At 44.4% G+C, this 24,401-nt stretch overlaps 2 protein-coding genes across 2 annotated transcripts in view; both read left to right on the top strand.

Annotated features, from left to right (window-relative positions):
* The window catches only part of lamb2l (laminin, beta 2-like), a 66,127-nt gene extending 62,628 nt beyond the window's left edge, over positions 1-3,499 (top strand). The window contains exons 33-36 of the mRNA XM_029664431.2: positions 176-317; positions 407-583; positions 2,088-2,253; positions 2,601-3,499. Coding sequence (XP_029520291.2) covers positions 176-317; positions 407-583; positions 2,088-2,253; positions 2,601-2,737 — 622 coding nt within the window. The 3' untranslated portion in view covers positions 2,738-3,499. The remainder of the gene's footprint in view (positions 1-175; positions 318-406; positions 584-2,087; positions 2,254-2,600) is intronic.
* Positions 3,500-3,585: 86 nt separating this feature from the next.
* Positions 3,586-24,401, top strand: part of lamb2 (laminin, beta 2 (laminin S)) — a 43,705-nt gene continuing 22,889 nt past the window's right edge. The window contains exons 1-2 of the mRNA XM_029664438.2: positions 3,586-5,144; positions 5,373-5,453. Of these exons, the coding sequence (XP_029520298.1) occupies positions 5,423-5,453 (31 nt within the window). The 5' untranslated portion in view covers positions 3,586-5,144; positions 5,373-5,422. The remainder of the gene's footprint in view (positions 5,145-5,372; positions 5,454-24,401) is intronic.

Here is a 24,401-nt window from a genome sequence, read left to right on the forward strand (position 1 = left end):
ATTAGACTTAGACGTATAGACTCCGACATCAGTGATGATGATCTTTGTCTGTTCAGCAGTAGCTACTCTGTTATTAGCCTGTGTGATAGAACATGGAACACTGGACATGCACAGAGAGTGTTTTTGTAGAACAGCAGAGCTCTCGGTCTCACAAATGTCCTGTGTGTGTTTGAAGGACACGAGCAGAAGGAGTGAAGGACACAGCCAACACGACTAAGCAGGCGTTGGATGCGTCTGAAAAGGCTATTCAGAAAGCAACCAAAGCCCTGGACCATGCCCTGAACAACCTGAACAGCACCAGGAACACCACCGCAACGGTACACTACTGTCCACACCACAGTGTGTGTGTGAGTGTGTGTGTGTGTGTTTTTCAATCTGTTATCTATCTTGTTGTGTCCCCGTGCAGGTGGAGGAGAATCTTCTGGATCTGGAGGTCAAGCAGATGGATGCTATGATGCGACTGGCCAACCTGTCGATGGGGGTAGAGGCACTAAAAACTAAGACCGATCAGAACAGGGAGATGGCCAAAGATGCCAAGAACCAGGCCGAAAATGCCACTAATGCAGCATCGGGACTGGAGCAGGTGTGTGTGTGTGTGTGTGTGTGTGTGTGTGTGTGTGTGTGTGTGCATCCGTGACTGTGTACTTGCCTGCGTGCTGGCATAAGTGTGTGTTTGGATGAGTGTGTCCTGGTTGTGGTCCTCCATTTTTTTTGTGACCAACCTTTTATTTAATTTTGTCCTTATTTTTAAAGGGGGGAGGTTACAGGTACCAAAATAATCAAAGAAATACATACAAAGATATCCCTAAGTGTAAAACGAATTAATAATCCATGCTTTTGTTTAATGCTATGAAGTCCGGAAGTTGTGGGCGGAGCTAGACCGTTTTCTGTCAGAAGTATTACAATGTAAACTTGTAATCCGTCTGTCTGCATATTTCAAGACATGTTATATGGGGGTGTAGTGAGATACCCAATAGGCTGGACGATTATCTTCGGATCACTCATCTGGAAAGAATATATATGAAAAACGTGTAAATCAATCAATCCGCCATCATTAACACGATGCAAAAATCGAATGATTTACTATTGAAATAGCATGGGCGACAGAGAAAAACACATTGATACAATTTCAAGCCAAGTGACAAATAATAATGCAGACACTAGGGATGAGGTGTTGAGCATGCAGGTCTGGGCGGAGGACATGTAGTCATTGTTTGTGTGTCTGTTAGTTGTTGTTCGTTTGTATGAGTTTGTACCCGGACCATACTTCTTTAAGGGCTAGCTTAGAATATGAGCTTTCCAAAAGTAGTTTATATATTATATAGATCAGTCCTTTCGGGAGCCCAGATCATTTATTTATAAATCACATCATTGGAGGGTTTGGTAGTTGGTTTCCCCAAGGGACTCCATAAACCAGCATAGCTCACCTACGTTGTAAATATAGGAAAAAAGGATTTGCCTGGTAATGTGTATGTGTCTTTCAAATCTTGGAATGTTCTCAACCATTACTCTCCACGATGTCAGCAAGGGTACGGATTCCACATTTGGATCGTTGGGAGGATGTAAAAGGGTGCCCTCCAGATCGCAAGACATTATTGTGAAATATTGTAGTATGGGCATGCCATTTTGATTCCCAGTTACATTGTTTTTCAATTTGCCCCAAAAATAAATTGTGAGAAATAATAGGACCAAAGCTTTGTTTACATTGGTTAAGGGATATACAGTGTCAGTGTTGATCACCTCTTCCAGAGCAATAGGAGACACCATATATCTCTCCATACTCTCCAGACAGAAGAATCATGTCTAAATCGATTTAGGAAGAGCCAAAATGCTAGTGCCTTGTAATACAATTTAAAGTTTGGTACGGATAGTCTTCCTGCGTCTTTCTCTATTTGTAAGTGTGTTCATTTGATCTTTTACCTTGCCATATACATTTATAAACCACAATATGAATTTTATCCCAATAGCCAGAAGGGGGAGCATTGAACTACAGAAATTCAGTCGTGGCAATCTATTCATTTTGACAATAGATATCCATGTGATCCCGCACGTTGACTTGTTGCTCTATGTGTCTGGTTGTGCTCCAGAGGCTGAATGAAACGGAGGATCGGTACAAGGAACTGCAGATGAAGGTGGACTCTCTGGGCGGGGCCTCGGGGGGCCTGGGGAACGTCAACCAGAGGGCCAAGGAGATCAAGAAGGAGGCTGAAGACCTGCTCACTAAGGCCAACAAGGGCATAGAAACGCTACGGAGTATGTAACGTTACTGTACTGCCCTCTCAAGCGTATGATACAGAATACATACTCAACAGGTGTAGATAGAGAAGTATGAATCCATAAAGAGTAATCAGGGTTAAGAGTAGTCCATGGCTAAAGGATATCAACATAGTGTCTGTCTTTGGTTTTGTATACAGATGTGGTCGAAACTAGATGTTCTCTACATCGTGCACTATTTTTGACTAGGGCCCATAGGGCTCTGTTCAAAAGTAGGGCATTATATAGGGACTAGTGTGCCATTTGAGAAGCAGCTAAGCTTTTCAAAGAATGTCCCTCTATTGTTGTCTTCCTATAATCTGTTCTCTGTTGTTCTGTTGTTTCAGAGCTTGAGAAGAAGTTCCGTAATAATGAGCAGAAAATGCTGGACCAGCAGAGCGAGTTAGGAGAGCTGGAGAGGAACGCCACGGAAGCACGGGAGGCCATACGAAAGCAGGTGCAGACATACAACAACTGTAACTGATCATGTGGATTGAACGATGTAGGAGAGAAAAACTGTATTCGTGAAAATGTACCACTGGTGCTTCATTCCCATTCTCTCTGTCAAATTTGAAAGGAATTTAATAAAAAATATTATCACAAAAAAAATAAGAAATAAGGTAACTGTTAGTGATGGGAGGAACACTGGGTCATGTGTACTGTACAGCTGTAGTCTGTTGGAACATAGCAGGGGGCTCCTTCTGATGTTGTGAATATGCCAGTAAAACTGTCAGTAGAACTGTCTGCACTACATAGGTCATCTGTCAGTAACTCCCAATCATTCTTCTCATGGTTTTGACATGATGCCATCTGCACAAGTTTGTTGTGTAGCTATGTCTGGAACACGACAACTGGATATGGACCAATGAAACATGTTTCGTGTTCCAAGGTAGATTGACTTTTGAATTAGTTGAAGAAAAGAGATCAGAGAGAATGTTTTACCGAGGAATATGTTCTTTTGACCAATTAAATGCCCTTTCAGGAATTATTTTTGATTTATTCTGACTACAGTAAGTATATGTACAATATGACATATCGTAAAAGTCATATGTGATACCTAGGAGTGACAGATGTTACATTTTGATTCAGAAAATACTTTTTCGTCAGCCACACATATACATTACACACAAAAACAAACACACGCACGGTCGCTCACACAAACAAAACATGTTCTACACAAATTTCAGCTCCGTTGATGTATAATTGAAACAGACGTCTATGAAAAATAAATATACATTTGATATAATGTTGAAGTTTTTTGTTGGGCATGTTATGATATGTAGTTTAGGCACATTGATGGACAACATACTAATGTGTAATGAGTATTACCCCTCACCCCCAGGGGGCAGCAGCAGCAACTGCTTTAGATGATGTGCTCAGCCAGAAAGCCTTACTCAGGTGTGGGCAATCAGGATCTTTGTAAGAGGGGGATTTCTTGTTGTTGAGATGAGGCCAGAACATTTACATTTACATTTAAGTCATTTAGCAGACGCTCTTATCCAGAGCGACTTACAAATTGGAGCCTTTCGGCCAGCCTTTGTTGGTTTCATTCTTTGTGTTAGTTAACCTCATATGTTGGTTGGGGCTTTTTGTAGTTTGCTTCTCCCTTGCTACGTTGTGAGAATGCATTGAGGCTTCTACCTACCTCAACTGTGTGTGTGTGTGTGTGTGTGTGTGTGTGTGTGTGTGTCTTAACGTTCAGTGTGCATTAATTGTGCTCATTGAGTGAAAATTCTCTCCCTCCCCCAGTCCTGAGAGAGAGCAAGAGAGACACGCGCTACATAGTGGCCCAGGTTTAGGGGGTCAAATAAAAAGCTTGACTGTCCACAGAGAGCATATGTAATATCACACGTTGACGATATATCCAGAGGCATGTTTCAGGATGTGCTAACATTGTTACACACACTGTATGTTGTCTAACCATTATGAAAATCGAATAGCCTAATAGATATCTATAACATGTCTAATCATAAGATGCAATGTTGTTTTCTGTCTGAAAACATGTTCAAATTCATTAAAATGCTTGTAGGAATTACAACCAAATGAACAGGATTTTTTTCCAACCACCTGTTGTTGGGAAGGAGCATGGTCTGGTGATGGCTAACCTAACGTAGTAGGCCTAACAAGACACCTGAGCGGAATCCCCACTTCCGTTTTTTCAGGGGAAACAAGTTAGGTTGAAAATACTGTATCCCTGAAAACTGGAAACATCTGCTTTTTTTAAAGCCTGCGAAGAGTGGGATGGTAAGTGTAGTAGGTGGTTATGTGCGCCGCATGGATTGTTCACTGAAGCAATCAAAGGGAACCTAATCCGTTCTCCCCAGAGCGCGCATTCCTGTTTCCAAGGCGCACATCTATTCTCTCTGACACTAGGGTCTTCTGAAAACCGGTGGTGGATTTTACACACTACTTGAATTAACTTCACTAACTTCTTCAAGGTCCAGACTCGGCAGCCAAAACCATCTGAGTCTACTGTCATTATATGTGTATCAATCATGGCGAAATTATTATCTGAATCTTCAGCCCACTTTTGATTTGATCAAAGTCACACGTTTATGCAGCATCGTAGTCATAATTAATTTTAAAACCGTTTAATAGTTCATGTTAAAACCGTTTAATAGTGGATTTTGCTTTGATGTTATTACACTACAATAAGCAGTCAGACGCGCTCCAGGGTCCATTCCTACCAAACGAAACTCCGCAGCGGAGTTTCCATCAAACGAGACTCGGGACAGAATTTCGGAGAGTGGTCGTCAGATATCAAATACTTTGGAGAGTGGTGGTCAAGGCTTCTGATTATACTGCCAACTCCGCTCAAATGAAACAGGGGGAATCGTATGGATTCGTGTTGATTTAAAAGACAGGGGGATCAAACCTACTAATATTAAAGTGTAAGTGTCTTTTTTTTGTGATCTCTGACGTTGTTTATTATAGTTTAACTATGCTATTAAACCTACTTTCCAACCAGCAAACTTTATATTGTAATGCCGTATCAGTTTTTTAAAAGTTTTTTTTTTTTAAATAAATAAGTGCAGAATCAAAACAGCTCTGTCTTTTGTATTGATTGAGTTAACGTGTGACATTATTCATACCAGGCTATTTCTACGTAACATTTTCAGGCTGAATCTACTGAACAAGTCGAAGGGGACTGACCCATGAACATAAAACCATGCACGCGTCACTGGTAATGTTCATATGTGGTAAGTAGCCTTGCGCACAGTGTTTTGAAGGCAATGAACATATTCGTATGCCAATCAACAGCTTAATCATGCAATGAAAAGGGCATGAGTTGAGAACTGCTCTGTGGTTGTGTCTTTGTTGAATAGATGCGTTGTGAACTTGTGATGCAGACTCCATATGTTACAATCACAGCAAAATGTGTGTACCTCAAGCAAATGGACAGATGCTGTACATGGCTGATGGTTGGGACAAAGAGGGAGGCAGAGGGTTGTTTACTGTCTCCAGCTCTGAGACAAGATAGCCTGCTTCTTTTGGGGGACTTCCTCTCTTCTTTGGAGGATTATTCACTGTTCACAACCAGGCAACTGTTCTTGGTGTTAAATTCCCCTCCGGACCTTCCTGGGTGGTGTTGGAGGTCCCTGGGAGGCACTCTGCGCTGTGGGGAGGCTAACCATCAACTCTGTTTATGGTCCTCTTAAAACAGCCCAGCTGAATCCGCAAATAGAGACAATCCATACCCCCCCTAGGACAGCATCACTGTGTGTGTGTGTGTGTGTGTGTGTTTATGAGGGGTGATTGGGTGGGATTGGAGGTAAATAGGGCACAACAAAGTTCTCAGAAAAATAGATTCCCTCGCATTTAGATCACATCATAATGGTACCTGATTGATTTGGCTGTGTACAGTTTTTAATCTATAGGCCCATATATCAGCTGATTCATGTTTGCTATAGGGGTTATGCAGTTTGTTGTTGCTCTTCCTAACATGTTGAAGCTTTATTTAAACCTTCAGCTGAGGAAAGGTCTTTGTTAGAGGATTCTATGAGTGTTGTCTACCCAGCAGCCTGTCATCATAGAGATACAGAGTGACCTCCTGGAGGTCAGGGTTCATTTCCATCCCCTCAGGTCATGGGCCAGCCTAGGTTAATTGCTCTACATGAGTGGGTAAAAGGGCCGGGCTGATCACAGACAACAAGGCTCAGCTCTTCTCTTGCTCCTCCTCTCCCTTTCACTTGTCTCCTCTTTTCTTCTCCTCCTCTGAAGATGCTATATGATGAGGGCTGGAGATTTTAAAGGGGGGAGGGGGGAATCTATTTTCTATTGGTCATTGCTGGCAGCTGAGGCTCCTGTCTCACCCTCTAAATTTAACTGGAGGTCTTATGGGTGGGTGGGACCACTGCTGATTGACAGCCAGTGAATGACAGGTGGTGAAATGGTGGTTATAATCATTGGGTCATTTGTATCACTGTAGTCTCCACCCAAACATTGTGAAAAGACTAGCAGGTGATTTTACATGTGAGCCCCTAATTTAGTGAGTTGTCAAAAGTTATCAGCAGCAGTGTTAAGAAAGACCCTGAACAGGGACGTTCGTTACTGTCGAGAGAAAGGAGAGAAGAAAAATAAGGTTGCAAAAAGGCTGAACAAACTGTTTTTTTTTTAAATAAATCTTCCTCTGAAAGGCTGTACGCTGGTGATGAGTGATTAGGCTCACATGAAAAAGGAAAGAAGCTTTGCTTAAACTATATAACTAAATCCTGTCTTACACAGCATTCTCATAGTCTCCTGGAGCACTGGTGTGTGTTTTTTTGTGTGTGCTATCGCTGCTCTCCATAGACGTGTGTGTGTGTGTGAGTGAGGGCGGGCAGGTGAGCGACAGGCACGGTCTGGCGCCCAGGGCCGGGAGCTGTGTGATCCTGAGCCCCTCTGTGAGCAGAGACTCCGGAACTTGGTGGATTCCAGAACAATGGGCCAGTAAAAGCCAACTGCCGCAACCAGAGGGAGAGAGAGAGGAAGAGAGAGAGGGAAGGAGAGAGAGCAAGAGGAAGAGAGAGAGAGAGGGGTGGTTAGGTTTCCCTCTCGTGGGCAGGGACTTTTCTTTGTGAAAGGGGGAGGAGGAGGAGACTGGCATTGTTGGTATCCACATGTTTAATCTGACCCCAGTGTAGTTCATATACACTGAGTGTACAAAACATTAGGAACACCTTCCTTAATATTGAGTTGCATCCCCTTTTCCCTCAGAACAGCTTCAATTCGTCGAGGCATGGACTCTACAAGGTGCCAAAAGCGTTCCACAGGGATGCTGGCCCATGCTGACTCAAATGCTTCCCACAGTTGTGTCAAGTTGGCTGAATGTCCTTTGGGTGGTGGACCATTCTTGATACACATGGGAAACTGTTGAGCGTGAAAAACCCAGTAGCGTTGCACTTAAATATTTTGTCTTGCCCATTCACGCTCTGAATGGCACACATACACAATCCATGTCTCAATTGTTTCAAGGCTTAAAAATCCTTCTTTAGTTGAGAACAAGTTCTCATTTGCAACTGCGACCTGGCCAAGATAAAGCGTAGCAATTCGACACATACAACAACACAGAGTTACACATGGAAAAAACAAAACATACAGTCAATAATACAGTAGAACAAAAGAAAACAAAAAGTCTATATACAGTAAGTGCAAATGAGGTAAGTTAAGGAAATAAATAGGCCATGGTGGCGAAGTAATTACAATATAGCAATTAAACACTGGAATGGTAGATCGGCAGAAGATTAATGTGTAGGTAGAGATACTGGGATGCAAAGGAGCAAAATAAATAAATAAATACCAGTATGGGGATGAGGTAGATAGATGGGCTGTTTACAGATAGGCTAAGTACAGGTGCAGTGATCTGTAAACTGCTCTGACAGCTGGTGCTTAAAGCTAGTGAGGGAGATGTGAGTCTTGCAATTCGTTCCAGTCATGGGCAGCAGAGAAATGGAAGGAAAGACGACCAAAGGAGGAATTGGCTTTGGGGGTGACCAGTGAAATATACCTGCTGGAGCGCGTGCTACGAGTGGGTGCTGCTATGGTGACCAGTGAGCTGAGATAAGGCGGGGCTTTACCTAGCAGAGACTTGTAGATGTACAACGTGAGTGCACTTGAAGTTAAGAGTGTAAACACAATGCGACACGTAAAAGTTAGGATTGCTTCCTACCAGTTGTCACTTGAAACAGTGGGTGTATGTTTGAAGGTTAGTATTTCTATATGTTCTACCTTGCCCTTACTCTCTCCGCTGGCCATAGCCCCGTCTTGCATGTGAAACCTGATAAGATCATGTGTGTTTCTCAAGCTTTAACCACAGTGCCCATGCATTAGCTGTTTCTCTACTCTGCAAATATCATTTTTCTAGGAAAGAAGCACTTCCTCTACGTACTCTGATGGGCTGCTTTCTCTTCTGACCTTACTCTAAGAAACAGAACAGACAAGGCCCCTGGGGAGGGGAGGAGAAAGCCTGGACTGTGTGGCCCCTCCAGGCCTGTCCAGCTTCTGCCTCTTCATCTCACTGCTGTATATATCTACAGCCAAGCTCTTTGCATAATGACAGGTTCTGTCGTGCGTCTTGTTGAAAAACACTCACAGGCAGTTACTTACGCACCTGTATTTAAAGCAATCTGCAGTTGGTATATCCATTTTTGAACTTAGAAATGTAAGATATGTACCCATTGATTCTTGAAGAATATAACCTATAAATGCCTCATGAGTTTAGTTCTACTGTTGTAACCTGTCAGAACCCAAAATATAAGGTTGTTTTACTCCAATATTTGTAAACAAAGTACATATAAACAAACACAATATAGCCTCAGAACATGGTTAAAACTATAATGTTGATATCGTGGATGCTCAATCCTTGCATCCATACCTCTGACTATACATTTGAGCGGTTGTATTTCTCCAGCTCCGTCCCTCAGCTTTTTACAGAAATGGGTGGTGAGGACACTTTGTTTTTGTTTAAAATAAACATTCTAATTTTAATTGTCACCTGCTTTGTTAACAGGTGAAATGCAGTGAAATGCTTACTTACCAGTCCTTCAAAACAATGCAGAAAAAAAACTCGTAATATAAATTAAATATATAAACTTTATTTTTTATTTTTACTAAAATCATTATTTATATATATACACACACACACACACAAACAAAAGTATGTGGACACCTGCTTGTTTACATCTTATTACAAAATCATGGGCATTAATATGGAGTTGGTCCCCTCTTTGCTTCAATAACAGCCTCCACTCTTCTGGGAAGGCTTTCCACTAGAAGTTGGAACATTGCTGCAGGGACTTGCTTCCATTCAGCCACAATAGCATTAATGAGGTCGGGCACTGATGTTGGGCCATTTTGGCCTGGCTCGCAGTCGGCATTCCAAATCATCCAAAGGTGTCCGATGGGGTTGAGTTAAGTTCTTCCACACCGATCTCGGTGATTCGCTTTGTGCACGGGGCATTGTCATGCTGAAACAGGAAAGGGCCTTCCCCAAACTGTTGCCACAAAGTTGGAAACACAGAATCGCATGGAATGTGATTGTGTGCAGTAGCATTAAGTTTTCCCTTCACTGGAACTAAGGTGCCTAGCCCGAACCAAACTTTACAGTTGGCACTATGCATTGGGGCAGGTGGCGTTCTCCACTTCAGAACCCGGCAGTTCCATTTTCTGAGTTTGTGTAGCCTACCACTTCACGGCTAAGCTGTTGTTGCTCCTAGATGTTTCCAGTTCAACACCACTTACAGTTGACCGGGGCAGCTCTAGCAGGGCAGACATTTGATGAACTGACTTGTTGGAAAGGTGGCATCCTATGACGGTGCCATGTTGTAAGTCACTGAGCTCTTTAGTAAGGTCATTCTACTGAAAATGTTTGTCTATGGAGATTGCATGGCTGTGTGCTCGATTTTATACACCTGTCAGCAATGGGTGGGGCTGAAATAGACCCACTGGAATTGTGATACAGTGAATTATAAGTGAAATAATCTCTCTGTAAACAATTGTTGGAAAATCACTTGTGTGACTTGCCAAAACTATAGTTTGTTATCAACACATTTGTGGATTGGTTGAAAAACAAGTTTTAACCTGTTGCGACGAGCCATCCCGGATCCGGGATCGTGAATACAGCCTCAAGCTCATTACCATAACGCAACGTTAACTATTCATGAAAATCGCAAATGAAATGAAATCAATATGCTAGCTCTCAAGCTTAGCCTTTTGTTAACAACACTGTCATCTCAGATTTTCAAAATATGCTTCTCAACCATAGCAAAACAAGCATTTGTGTAACAGTATTGATAGCTAGCGTAGCATTTAGCGTTAGCATTCAGCAGGCAACATTTTCACAAAAACCAGAAAAGCATTAAAATAAAATAATTTACCTTTGAAGAACTTCGGATGTTTTCAATGAGGAGACTCTCAGTTAGATAGCAAATGTTCAGTTTTTCCTGAAAGATTATTTGTGCAGGAGAAATCGCTCCGTTTTCTGCGTCATGTTTGGCTACCAAAAAAAACGAAAATTCAGTCATCAAAACGCCGAACTTTTTTCCAAATTAACTCCATAATATCGACTGAAACATGGTAAATGTTTAGAATCAATCCTCAAGGTGTTTTTCACATATCTCTTCATGATATATCGTGGAAGTCTCCTCTCTCCTCTCAATCACTGGATGACTGCGTGCAGCTTGTAGATTACGCAGCAATTTCAACAAAGGACACCGGGCGGACACCTGGTAAATGTAGTCTCTTATGGCCAATCTTCCAATGATATGCCTACAAATACGTCACAATGCTGCAGACACCTTGGGGAAACGATAGAAAGGGCAGGCTCATTCCTGGCGCATTCACAGCCATATAAGGAGACATTGGAAAACAGAGCCTCAAAAATCCTGCTCATTTCCTGTTTGAAGTTTCATCTTGGTTTCGCCTGTAGCATCAGTTCTGGGGCACTCACAGATAATATCTTTGCAGTTTTGGAAACGTCCGAGTGTTTTCTTTCCAAAGCTGTCAATTATATGCATAGTCGAGCATCTTTTTGTGACAAAATATTGCGCTTTAAACGGGCACTTTTTTTAATCCAATAATGAAATAGCGCCCCCATAGGTTGAAGAGGTTAATGACTCCAAGCTAAATGTATGTAAACGTCCGACTTCAACTGTATATATATATATATATACACTGCTCAAAAAAATAAAGGAAACACTTAAACAACACAATGTAACTCCAAGTCAATCACACTTTTGTGAAATCAAACTGTCCACTTAGGAAGCAACACTGATTGACAATAAATTTCACATGCTGTTGTGCAAAAGGAATAGAAAATAGGTGGAAATTATAGGAAATTAGCAAGACACCCCCAATAAAGGAGTGGTTCTGCAGGTGGTAACCACAGACCACTTCTCAGTTCCTATGCTTCCTGGCTGATGTTTTGGTCACTTTTGATTGCTGCCGGTGCTTTCACTCTAGTGGTAGCATGAGACGGAGTCTACAACCCACACAAGTGGCTTAGGTAGTGCAGCTCATCCAGGATGACACATCAATGCGAGCTGTGGCAAGAAGGTTTGCTGTGTCTGTCAGCGTAGTGTCCAGAGCATGGAGGCGCTACCAGGAGACAGGCCAGTACATCAGGAGACGTGGAGGAGGCCGTAGGAGGGCAACAACCCAGCAGCAGGACTGCTACCTCCGCCTTTGTGCAAGGAGGAGCAGGAGGAGCACTGCCAGAGCCCTGCAAAATGACCTCCAGCAGGCCACAAATGTGCATGTGTCTGCTCAAACGGTCAGAAACAGACTCCATGAGGGTGGTATGAGGGCCCGACGTCCACAGGTGGGGGTTGTGCTTACAGCCCAACACCGTGCAGGACGTTTGCCATTTGCCAGAGAACACCAAGATTGGCAAATTTCGCCACTGGTGCCCTGTGCTCTTCACAGATGAAAGCAGGTTCACACTGAGCACATGTGACAGACGTGACAGAGTCTGGAGACACCGTGGAGAACGTTCTGCTGCCTGCAACATCCTCCAGCATGACCGGTTTGGCGGTGGGTCAGTCATGGTGTGGGGTGGCATTTCTTTGGGGGGCCGCACAGCCCTCCATGTGCTCGCCAGAGATAGCCTGACTTCCATTAGGTACCAAGATGAGATCCTCAGACCCCTTGTGAGACCATATGCTGGTGCGGTTGGCCCTGGGTTCAAGACAATGCTAGACCACTTGTGGCTGGAGTGTGTCAGCAGTTCCTGCAAGAGGAAGGCATTGATGCTATGGACTGGCCCGCCCGTTCCCCAGCCCTGAATCCAATTGAGCACATCTGGGACATCATGTCTCGCTCCATCCACCAACATGCCACATTGCACCACAGACTGTCCAGGAGTTGGTGGATGCTTTAGTCCAGGTCTGGGAGGAGATCCCTCAGGAGACCATCCGCCACCTCATCAGGAGCATGCCCAGGCGTTATAGGGAGGTCATACAGGCACATGGAGGCCACACACACTACTGAGCCTCATTTTGACTTGTTTTAAGGACATTACATCAAAGTTGGATCAGCCTGTAGAGTGGTTTTCCACTTTAATTTTGAGTGTCACTCCAAATCCAGACCTCCATGGGTTGATAAATTTGATTTCCATTGATAATTTTTGTGTGATTTTGTTGTCAGCACATTCAACTATGTAAAGAAAAAAGTATTTAATAAGAATATTCCATTCATTCAGATCTAGGATGTGTTATTTTAGTGTTCCCTTTATTTTTTTGATATATATATACACACACATTATATATCTTCTGCTGATTGCCACTTTAAGAGTGGCCATGAAGTTCATTGCATGGTGCCTGAGGAGGATGGTCTGTCAACCAATGTCCCTCTAACACCGCCCTCCCTCTCCCTGCACAGTCTCCAGTCTCCACTGCCCCAGTTATAATCATAGGGACAGACGGTTGCCTCATAAAACCACTCACCTTTAAACCCAGATGAGCTTTATGTGTGGTCATAAAAAGACAGGTCAGTGCTCACCTGTAATTGACTGATTTCAAGATACCCCCGTAGGGAGTGCTGAGTTGGCTTGCCCACTTTGGCATTACATGTGGATTTTGTTGATGTGAAATTGTGAACAGGGGGCCAGAAGGTGAATGTCTTCCCCTATTGGCTAAAGGTGCAGTGCCTTCTGAAAGTATTCAGACCCCTTGACCCCTTTTTCCACCTTTTGTTTGGTTACAGCCTTATTCTAAAATTGATTAAATGACGAAACTGTATTTTAGAAATGTTTGCTAATTTATACAAAATGAAAAACTGAGATATCACATTTACGTATGTATTCAGACCCTTTATTCAGTACTTTGTTGAAGCACCTTTGGCAGCGATTACAGCCTCGAGTCTTCTTGGGTATGACGCTACAAGCTTGACACACCTGTATTTGGGGAGTTTCTCCAATTCTTCTCTGCAGATCCTCTCAAGCTATGTCAGGTTGGATGGGGAGCATTGCTGCACAGATATTTTCAGGTCTATCCAGAGATGCTCGATCGGGTTCAAGTACAGGCTCTGGCTGGGCCACTCAAAGACATTCAGAGACTTGTTCCGAAGCCACTCCTGTGTTTTCTTGGCTGTGTACTTAGGGTCGTTGCCATGTTGGAAGGTGAACCTTCAGTCTGAGGTCCTGAGCGCTCTGGAGCAGGTTTTCATCAAGGATCTCTTTGCACTTTGCTCCTTTCATCTTTGCCTTGATCCTGACTAGTCTCCCAGTCCCTGCCACTGAAAAACATCCCCACAACATGATGCTGCCACAACCATGCTTCACCATAGAGATGTTGCCAGGTTTCCTCCAAAGTGACGCTTGGGATAAAGGCCAAAGATTTCAATCTTGGTTTCATCAAACCAGATAATCCTGTTTCTCATTGTCTGAGATTCTTTAGGTGCCTTTTGGTAAACTCCAAGCGGGCTGTCGTGTGCCTTTTACTGAGGAGTGGCTTCCGTCTGGCCACTCTACCATAAAGGCCTGATTGGTGGAGTGCTGCAGAGATGTTTGGAAGTTTCTCCCATCTCCACAGAGGAACTGCTCTGTCAGCGTGACCATTGAGTTCTTGGTCACCTCCCTGACCAAGGTCCTTCTCCCCGGATTGCTCAGTTTGGCTGGGCGTCCAGCTCTAGGAAGAGTCTTGGTGGTTCCAAACTTCTTTAATTTAAGAATGATGGAGGCCACTGTGTTCTTGGGGACCTTCAAAGCTTTTTGTACCCTTCACAGATCTGTGCTTCGACACAGTCCTGCCTCGGAGCTCTATGGACAATTCCTTTGACCTCATGGCTTGGTTTTTGCTCTGACATGCACTGTCAATTGTGGTACCTTATATAGACAGGTGTGTGCCTTTCCAAATCATGTCCAATCAATTGAATTTACCACAGGTGGACTCCAATCAAGTTGGAGAAACATCTCAAGGATGATCAATGGAAACAGGATGCACCTGAGCTCAATTTCTAGTCTCATAGCAAAGGATCTAAGTACTTTCTAAAAACCTGTTTTCGCTTTGTCACTATGGGCTATTGTGTGTAGATTGCTCTGTGTCCCACAGTCACACATTCCAATCTCAATACTACAGACCCAGAAGCAGAGTATTTACAACTGTCATAAACTGTAGAGAGAGAGGGGGGGGGGGCTATGATCCTCCCTCCAGGGCACATCATGACACTGTTGACATTGAGACTGGTGTTTTGCGGATACTTTTTAAAGAAGCTGCCAGTTGAGGACTTGTGAGCCGTCTTTCTCAAATTAATCACTCTAATGTGCTTGTCCTCTTGCTCAGTTGTGCACCGGGGCCCCCCACTCCTCTTTCTATTCTGGTCAGGGCCAGTTTGCGCTGTTCTGTGAAGGGAGTAGTACACAGCGTTGTACGAGATCTTCAGTTTCTTTGCAATTTCTCACATGGAATAGCGTTAATTTCTCAGAACAGGAATAGACTGATGAGTTTCAGAAGAAAGTTCTTTGTTTCTGGCCATTTTGAGCCTGTAATCGAACCCACAAATGCTTATGTACCAGATACTCAACCAGTCTAAAGAAGGCCAGTTTTATTGCTTCTTTAATTTCTTTAAGTTTTTATCTGTGCTAACATAATTGCAAAATGGTTTTCTAATGATCAATTAACCTTTTAAAATTATAAACTTGGATTAGCTAACATAACGTGCCTTTGGAACACAGGAGTGATGGTTGCTAATAATGGGCCTCTGTACGACCTATGTAGATATTCCATTAAAAATCTGCCATTTCCAACTACAATAGTCATAAACAACTTTAATGTCTACACTGTATATCTGATCAATTTGATGTTATTTTAATGGACAAAAAAATGCATTTATTTTTTAAAAACAAGGACATTTCTAAGTGACCCCAAACTTTTGAACGGTAGTGTATATATTTGTTTGTCCATTTTAGAATAAGGCTGTAACATAACAAAATGTGGAAAAAGTCAAGGGGTCTGAATACCTTCCGAAGGCACTGTATGTTCCAGTCGTCTGGAAGTGAGATCTCTTAGGTCTTCCCTGCTCCATTTCTCATCTCACTGTTTCTGGGATTACCTGGACAGAAATGGCAGGAATGGTCTGGCGTTCTGGATGTCAGACACCTGCCTTACCCAGGTCATTCCTCTGTTTTTTAATTTAATCTTTATTTAACTAGGCAAGTTAGTTAGGAACAAATTCTCATTTTCAATTTCGGCCTAGGAACAGTTGTTCAGAGGCAGAACCACAGATTTTTACCTTGTCAGCTCGGGGATTCAATCTCGAAACCTTTCGGTTACTAGTCCAACGCTCTAACCACTAGGCTACCTGCCGCATTCCAAGGCATAGGAAGGGCCAGCTGTTCATCTTGGTTCAACCGAAGGGGAAAGAGAAATGGCTTCCTACCGTCACACATATGAACGGCGTTATGTTCAAGCTCAGATGTACAGTACACACACACACACACACACACACACACACACACACACACATAACAGACTATCTAATCCCATAGTTATTCAAAGATTGTACAGGAAATCGATTTAAATACCAGACAGATTTACACAAAAGTCTTTGATTGTCTCCCTGATAAAATGTATCAGGAGACTGGAGTATGACAAAATGACAAATCCCCTATGTACTTTCTAAGTAGAAACACATTTATGTGAGTGTAATTAGCTCATGTTCACATCTGCTCGGTCCCTAGATCCAATGGAGAAGTTGACTGAATCTCCGTTCGTCACTCCAGCTGGTGAGGAGGCAAACCAAGCGCAGTAATCAGTATGTAAATCAAACTCACAGCCACTTGACTGGCTGGCTGCACCCAACATCTGCTGCACATGTGTCTGACTACGCCTTAGAGTTAGACTCAGCAACATGGCCAGGGGCTGGTGCCTGGGAGTTGGTCTGGGACCTGGGAGTACCATAGGGGATAAGAGGTATGGCATGGGTCTGGGGCAGTCATAGGACTCTGGGGACTGGTGTCAGAGACATGGGGCTTGGGCTTTATGTTATGTCTGGTTCTGGGAATGGAACCGGGGCAGCCAGACCATGGGCAACAGCTGTGTATCCAGCATTGGTCTCTCATGCTCACCTGTCTGGTGGTCCTCAGCTTTTTCCAGAGGTGGAAGTACCAGTGTTTTACACCCAGTAGGAGCAGATGCTTCTCAGTGGCAGGCGTAGTTATTCTTACGGCTGGGTAAGTAATGAGGCAGGCTCTTTCAGCGCAGCACCGTGGCAACGTGGGCCACTCGGGAGTTCTGCTTTCCATCCCCGCTCAGCCAATCTGCCTGCCTGCCTGTGACACCTCTCCCCTCCCCTGGGGAATCACGATCTGCAATGAGATGACGGCGCTGGAGGTGATGGATGCCGTCTTATCGGCTCTTACACTTGTTATGGCAAGGAGTCCCCTAAAGGGAACACCCCCTCCCATTCAGCTGAAAAGGTGGCGCGGGAAATTCAAAAAATATTATTTCGAAATATTTAACTTTCACACCTGCCTGGTGTGTTCCTTGTTCTTCATGATGCTCTCTGCACTTTTAACGGACCTCTGAGACTATCACAGTGCAGGTGCATTTATACAGAGACTTGATTACACACAGGTGGATTGTATTTATCATCATTAGTCATTTAGGTCAACATTGGATCATTCAGAGATCCTCACTGAACTTCTGGAGAGAGTTTGCTGCACTGAAAGTAAAGGGGCTGAATAATTTTGCACGCCCAATTTTTCAGTTTTTGATTTGTTAAAAAAGTTTGAAATATCCAATAAATGTCGTTCCACTTCATGATTGTGTCCCACTTGTTGTTGATTCTTCACAAAAAAATACAGTTTTATATCTTTATGTTTGAAGCCTGAAATGTGGCAAAAGATCGCAAAGTTCAAGGGGGCCGAATACTTTCGCAAGGCACTGTACTACAGACACCCGACCATGCCCAGATCCCCATCATTTGCTGGAGAAGGAAACTGAGATTTAGTGGAAAAAGATCAGGGTGCCTTGTTAGGATCAGGCGACGTTTGGCTAATCTGCCTTTGCCTTCTGTCCTGATAGCTAAGTGTCTTCACTGACATTTCCGACCTCTCCCTGTCTGAGTCCGGAATATCAACATGTTACAAGCAGACCACCATAGTCCCTATTCCCAAGAACACTGAGGTAACCTGCCTTAATGCCTACCGACCTGTAGCACTCACATCTGTAGCCATGAAATGCTTTGAAAGGCTGGTCATAGCTCACATCAACAACATTATCCCAGAAACCCTAGATCCACTCCAATTTACATACCGCACCAACAGATCCACAGATGATGCAATCTCTATTGCACTCCACACTGCCCTTTCACACCTGGACAAAAGGAACACCTATGTGAGAATGCTATTCATTGACGACAGCTCAGCGTTCAACACCATAGTTCCCTCAAAGCTCATCACTAAGCTAAAGACGCTGGGACTAAACGCCTCCCTCTGCAACTGGATCCTGGACTTCCTGATGGGCCGCCCCCAGGTGGTAAGGGTAGGTAACAACACATCCGCCATGCTGATTCTCAACACGGGGGCCCCTCAGGGGTGCGTGCTCAGTTCCCTCCTGTACTCCCTGACTGCACGGCCAGGCACGACTCCAACACCATCATTAAGTTTGCTGATGACACAACATTGGTAGGCCTGATCACCGACAACGATGACACAGCCTATAGGGACCTGACAGTGTGGTTCAAGGATATCAACCTCTCCCTCAACATGATCAAGACAAATGAGATGATTGTGGACTACAGGAAAAGGAGGACCAAGCACGCCCCCATTCTCATTGAGGGGGTTGTAGTGGAGCAGTTTGAGAGCTTCAAGTTCCTTGGCATCCACATCACCAACAAACTAACATGGTCCAAGCACACCAAGACAGTCGTGAAGAGGGCATGACAAAACCTATTCCCCCTCAGGAGACTGAAAAGATTTGGCATGGGTCCTCATCCTAAAAAGGTTTTACAGCTGCACCATTGAGAGTATCCTGACGGGTTGCATCACCGCCTGGTATGGCAACTGCTCAGCCTCAGACCGCAAGGCACTACAGAGGGTAGTGCATACGGCCCAGTACATCACTGTGGCCAAGCTTCCTGCCACCCAGGATCTCTTTACTAGGCAGTGTCAGAGGAAGGCCCAGCTACCCTAGTCTTAGACTGTTCTCTTTGCTCCCGCACGGCAAGCGGTTCCGGAGCACCAAGTCTTGGTCCAAGAGGCTTCTACCCTCAAGCCATAAGTCCTGAACAGCTAATCAAGTGGCTATCCAGACTATTTGCATTGCCCCCCTCATTCTACGCAGTTGCTTCTCTGTTATTATCTATGCATATTCACTTTAATAACTCTCCCTACATGTACATATTACCTCAATTACCTTGACACCAGTGCCCCTGCACATTGACTCTGTACCGGTACCCCCTGTATATAGACCCGCTATTGTTATTTACTGCTGCTCTTTAATTATTTGTTGTTCTTATCTCTTGCCTTTTTTTTTAGGTTATTTCTTAAAACTGCATTGTTGGTTAATGGCTTGTAAGTAAGCATTTCACTGTAAGGTCTAGACCTGTTGTATCCAGAATTCCATGCTGGAAGGGAGGAGAAGAAGGAGTAGAGAGTCACCCTTCTCTGGATGTGGGAGTAGACGGATCATTAGAAGAGACCAGAGAGAGGAGGGAAAGAAAGGAGGATAGACTGAATGTAAACTAATTAGCAGGAGGGTTTAAAAATAAAAGTCTGTTGACTTTCTCATGCCCTGTGGAGGCTTGTTTGCTCTGGGCCAGTTCTATACTTATCTGTGTTCTCAAACACACACTCACAGTCAGGTCAGGTACTGTATGCCGTGCAGGGACGTTTATCTGTCTGCAGTGCTATTCTGATTCTGTTCCCTCACGTCCCATGCAAGGTGCTCCAACAGCTCAAAATGCTGCCATCAACTATCCTAAAAGCAAGTGTTCTAGATGTACAGTAGCATCATCTCCAAAGCTCTCTTTTTTGGCGGTAAAAATCTCCCTTTAATCTTCTATGAGTGTCTGTGTATTTGTGTACTGAATGCGAGTGTGTTTGTCTTCATGATTGGTTCCAGTGTTTACTCCTAGGAAGATGCTGAGAACAGACTCTTTCTCGTCTCTGTCACCCAGTCAGATTGGAATGTGTTGTCTTGATGTCACATCGCCATCCCTCCTGTCTCTTCTAACACAAAGCAGTGACATGTCAAGTCCCTGTTCCTCTCACTATGGGGACAATGACTGGGGGTCTCATTTTTTACAATCCTCCAGCTAAGCCTTCCTAGGAAAACAAAGTGGCAAAAATCTTTATTGAAAGTTGAGGAAAAGTAGAAGAAACAGAAGAAAGTGACTCGGTGGCAGACAGCTGTGTAACAAAGCTGACAGGCACAGCCGTGTAACAACTTTGACAGGCACAGCCGTGTAACAACTTTGACAGGCACAGCTGTGTAACAACGCTGACAGGCACAGCCGTGTAACAACGTTGACAGGCACAGCCGTGTAACAAAGCTGACAGGCACAGCCGTGTAACAAAGCTGACAGGCACAGCTGTGTAACAACGTTGACAGGCACAGCTGTGTAACAAAGCTGACAGGCACAGCTGTGTAACAACGTTGACAGGCACAGCCGTGTAACAACGTTGACAGGCACAGCCGTGTAACAACGTTGACAGGCACAGCTGTGTAACAAAGCTGACAGGCACAGCCGTGTAACAACGTTGACAGGCACAGCCGTGTAACAACGTTGACAGGCACAGCTGTGTAACAAAGCTGACAGGCACAGCCGTGTAACAACGTTGACAGGCTCAGCCGTGTAACAACGTTGACAGGCACAGCTGTGTAACAAAGCTGACAGGCACAGCCGTGTAACAACATTGACAGGCACAGCCGTGTAACAAAGCTGACAGGCACAGCCGTGTAACAAAGCTGACAGGCACAGCTGTGTAACAACGTTGACAGGCACAGCTGTGTAACAAAGCTGACAGGCGCAGCCGTGTAACAACGTTGACAGGCACAGCCGTGTAACAACATTGACAGGCACAGCCGTGTAACAAAGCTGACAGGCACAGCCGTGTAACAAAGCTGACAGGCACAGCTGTGTAACAACGTTGACAGGCACAGCTGTGTAACAAAGCTGACAGGCACAGCTGTGTAACAACGTTGACAGGCACAGCCGTGTAACAACATTGACAGGCACAGCCGTGTAACAAAGCTGACAGGCACAGCCGTGTAACAAAGCTGACAGGCACAGCTGTGTAACAACGTTGACAGGCACAGCTGTGTAACAAAGCTGACAGGCACAGCTGTGTAACAAAGCTGACAGGCACAGCCGTGTAACAAAGCTGACAGGCACAGCCGTGTAACAACGTTGACAGGCACAGCCGTGTAACAACGTTGACAGGCACAGCTGTGTAACAACGTTGACAGGCACAGCTGTGTAGCAAAGCTGACAGGCAAAGCTGTGTAACAAAGCTGACAGGCACAGCCGTGTAACAACGTTGACAGGCACAGCCGTGTAACAAAGCTGACAGGCACAGCAGTGGAACAACGTTGACAGGCACAGCAGTGGAACGAAGCTGACAGACACAGGAGTGTAACAAAGCTGACCGACACAGCAGTGTAACAAAGCTGACAGACACAGCAGTGTAACAAAGCTGACAGACACAGCAGTGTAACAAAGCTGACAGACACAGCAGTGTAACAAAGCTGACAGACACAGCAGTGTAACAAAGCTGACAGACACAGCAGTGTAACAAAGCTGACAGTGGTGTTAATCCCATATCTCCAGAGTGTGCCAGGACAGGCAGTGGGGTTTCACATAGATGCTTATAGTACAGTACATACCACACTGACAGACAGAGAGAGAAAGACAGAGAAAATAGAGAGAAGATGAGAGAGCGAGATAATGGGAGAAAAAAGGGAGAGGGAGATTGAATGAAGAATCGAGAGATTGAGGAAGAGAATTGTGAGAGAGAGGCAATGAGGGAGAGAGGGGGTAAGAGAAAATCCCTCTCTCTTTGTGTAGTGGTCCAGGCCATTACAGGGAGATTAGCCTTGGCAAGGCTGAATGCAGAACAGAGAGGATGCTGGGAGCTGTCCAATCCAAACTCATTACACTTGTTTTGGGAAGAGATGGAAATAATTATTATTATACACATAATAAACCACATTAGTAGTGCATAGTGCAGTGGAGTTCCAGTCATAGCCCAGGGAAGAGGAGAGAATCACTCAAGATGGAACAGCATGTTGACTGAGATTTATAACGATGGTCAGTTTAGAGCACATTTAATGGATTTGATCTCCTTATTTCTGCTCAAAAGGGGAGGATGTTTCTTCTTGTTAGCATTACGTTCAACAGTTGACTTGTACAGCAGAGTCTATTGTTTGTGGCTAAGCTCACTTGTGCAATCTCCTGGTATGTGGCTAGGCTAATACAACCTCTCCTGGTCTGTGGCTAGGCTAATAGAACCTCTCCTGGTCTGTGGCTAGGCTAATACAACCTCTCCTGGTATGTGGCTAGGCTAATACAACCTCTCCTGGTCTGTGGATAGGCTAATAGAACCTCTCCTGGTCTGTGGCTAGGCTAATACAACCTCTCCTGGTCTGTGGCTAGGCTAATGCAACCTCTCCTGGTGTGTGGCTAGGCTAATACAACCTATCCTGGTCTGTGGCTAGGCTAATACAACCTCTCCTGGTATGTTGCTAGTCTAATACAACCTATCCTGGTCTGTGGTTAGGCTAATACAACCTCTCCTGGTCTGTGGCTTGGCTAATACAACCTCTCCTGGTCTGTGGCTAGGCTAATACAACCTCTCCTGGTCTGTTGCTAGGCTAATACAACCTCTCCTGGTCTGTTGCTAGGCTAATACAACCTCTCCTGGTATGTGGCTAGGCTAATACAACCTCTCCTGGTCTGTGGCTAGGCTAATACAACCTCTGCTGGTATGTGGCTAGGCTAATACAACTCCTGTTCTGTGTCTAAGCAAATCAAAACCTATCCTGGTCTGTGGCTAGGCTAGGCTTTATTAGCTCGGAGGTACGCCCCCCTCTCAGCTGATCAGCCTGCATTCCTCACTGCCTGTCCATGTATGGGTAAGAGGAGAGAATGGCAGAGAGTAAGAGAGAGCTGCTGAGATGAGATGGACACACTGCTGCTTAGTCAACCATCCCTTTCCATCGTCTCTGGTTGAAATCAAACATTCCAAATATGCTCGTTATTAAAGCATCAAGTGGGAATTTAATTTGTTCAAACCAATTTCCATATGACTTACTTGACAGAAAGAGGGTGGTTAATCATCAAATAGGCTTACAGGTTCTCTTCTTACATGTTGTGCTTTGATCAAAATAACTCTCACCCTTAATAAATACTGAAATGAAATAAATAATTTCAGTTGACTGATGTTATAACTATATATAACCTGGTGAGCCAATCTTATTGTGTTCTGGAGGGACTGTGATGTCAACTCCCTGAGCCTCTGTCCAGGGACTGAGACAGGGGTATAGGATGTCTGTGAAAGCTCTCCAACAGAGACAGACAAGACAGAGACAAGATAAAAGAGTTTAGGAGAGGCCCTGAAATTATAGTCTGCACATCAGCCCTCTCTGCTCCCCCCCCTTCCATCTCAGCTCTCTCTTTATACACACACCTTTGAGTGTGTGCCAACGACCAAAATAGATATCATGTTGCTATGTCACTACAGAGGCTTTGTATTTACTCATCGGCTTTCTCTCCATCTCTCGCTCTCTCTCCCCCCATCTCTCTCCCTCTCCTTCTCCCCCCCTCTCCCCCCCTCTCCCTCTCTCTCTCCCCCCATCTCTCTCCCTCTCCTTCTCCCCCATCTCTCTCCCTCTCTCTCTCCCCCCATCTCTCTCCCTCTCTCTCTCCCCCCATCTCTCTCCCTCTCTCTCTCCCCCCCCATCTCTCTCCCTCTCCTTCTCCCCCCTCTGTCTTCCTTTTTCTTTTCACATCTCACTCTTTCTTCTCTCTCTCTCCCCTCCTCTCTATATACCCCTCATGACTAAAGACTATGGCCTTTTCAGAAAAATAAGGAAAAGTTTCCTGCGCAGCTATGTCTCAGGCCATTTAGTTTGGTTTTGCTTCTTTTTTTTTTTAAAGCCTTGCTTATCTCTGTTCTTCTATTGTTAATTGGCTAAGTAATTGTTGAGGGCAGATTTTTGGGGTTACAGCATAATTACACAGGCCTAGCTTGATTTACCACAGAAGTTTCCTGGCAACAGGAAAGGGAACTGAGATAACACTACTACAGCATTCAGATAACATGTCCTCCGTGTTGAGGTGATATCCTTACTCAAAGAAAAGTGTTTGGCATATTCCCATCATTGTCTGTGTACACAAATGCACTGTTGGCATAGGAAACATATGACCAAGACATTTTCGAAGGTACAGTCATTATTATGTGTTGACTGAATGCCAAGTGTATCACTGTGGTGTGTGTGTGTTTTTGTGAGTGTGAGTGTGTGTGTGTGTGTGTGTGTTCAGTGCCTGGCAGTGGTACCAGTGTGAGACTTGTCTGTATGCCAGGCAAACACAGGTTTCCTCTAGAGAGTGTCATGTTTTTGTTGATCGTCCCTGTGAAATCTCCTCAGGACTTTTCCTAGGACGCTCACAATCCAAAGCTGTCCTAAAATCGTAATATGCAGCAGAATACGGAATGTTGATCCATTGTGTAC

This window comes from Oncorhynchus nerka, linkage group LG7 (genome assembly GCF_034236695.1).
Source record: "Oncorhynchus nerka isolate Pitt River linkage group LG7, Oner_Uvic_2.0, whole genome shotgun sequence".
NCBI classification, from domain to species: Eukaryota; Metazoa; Chordata; class Actinopteri; order Salmoniformes; family Salmonidae; genus Oncorhynchus; species Oncorhynchus nerka.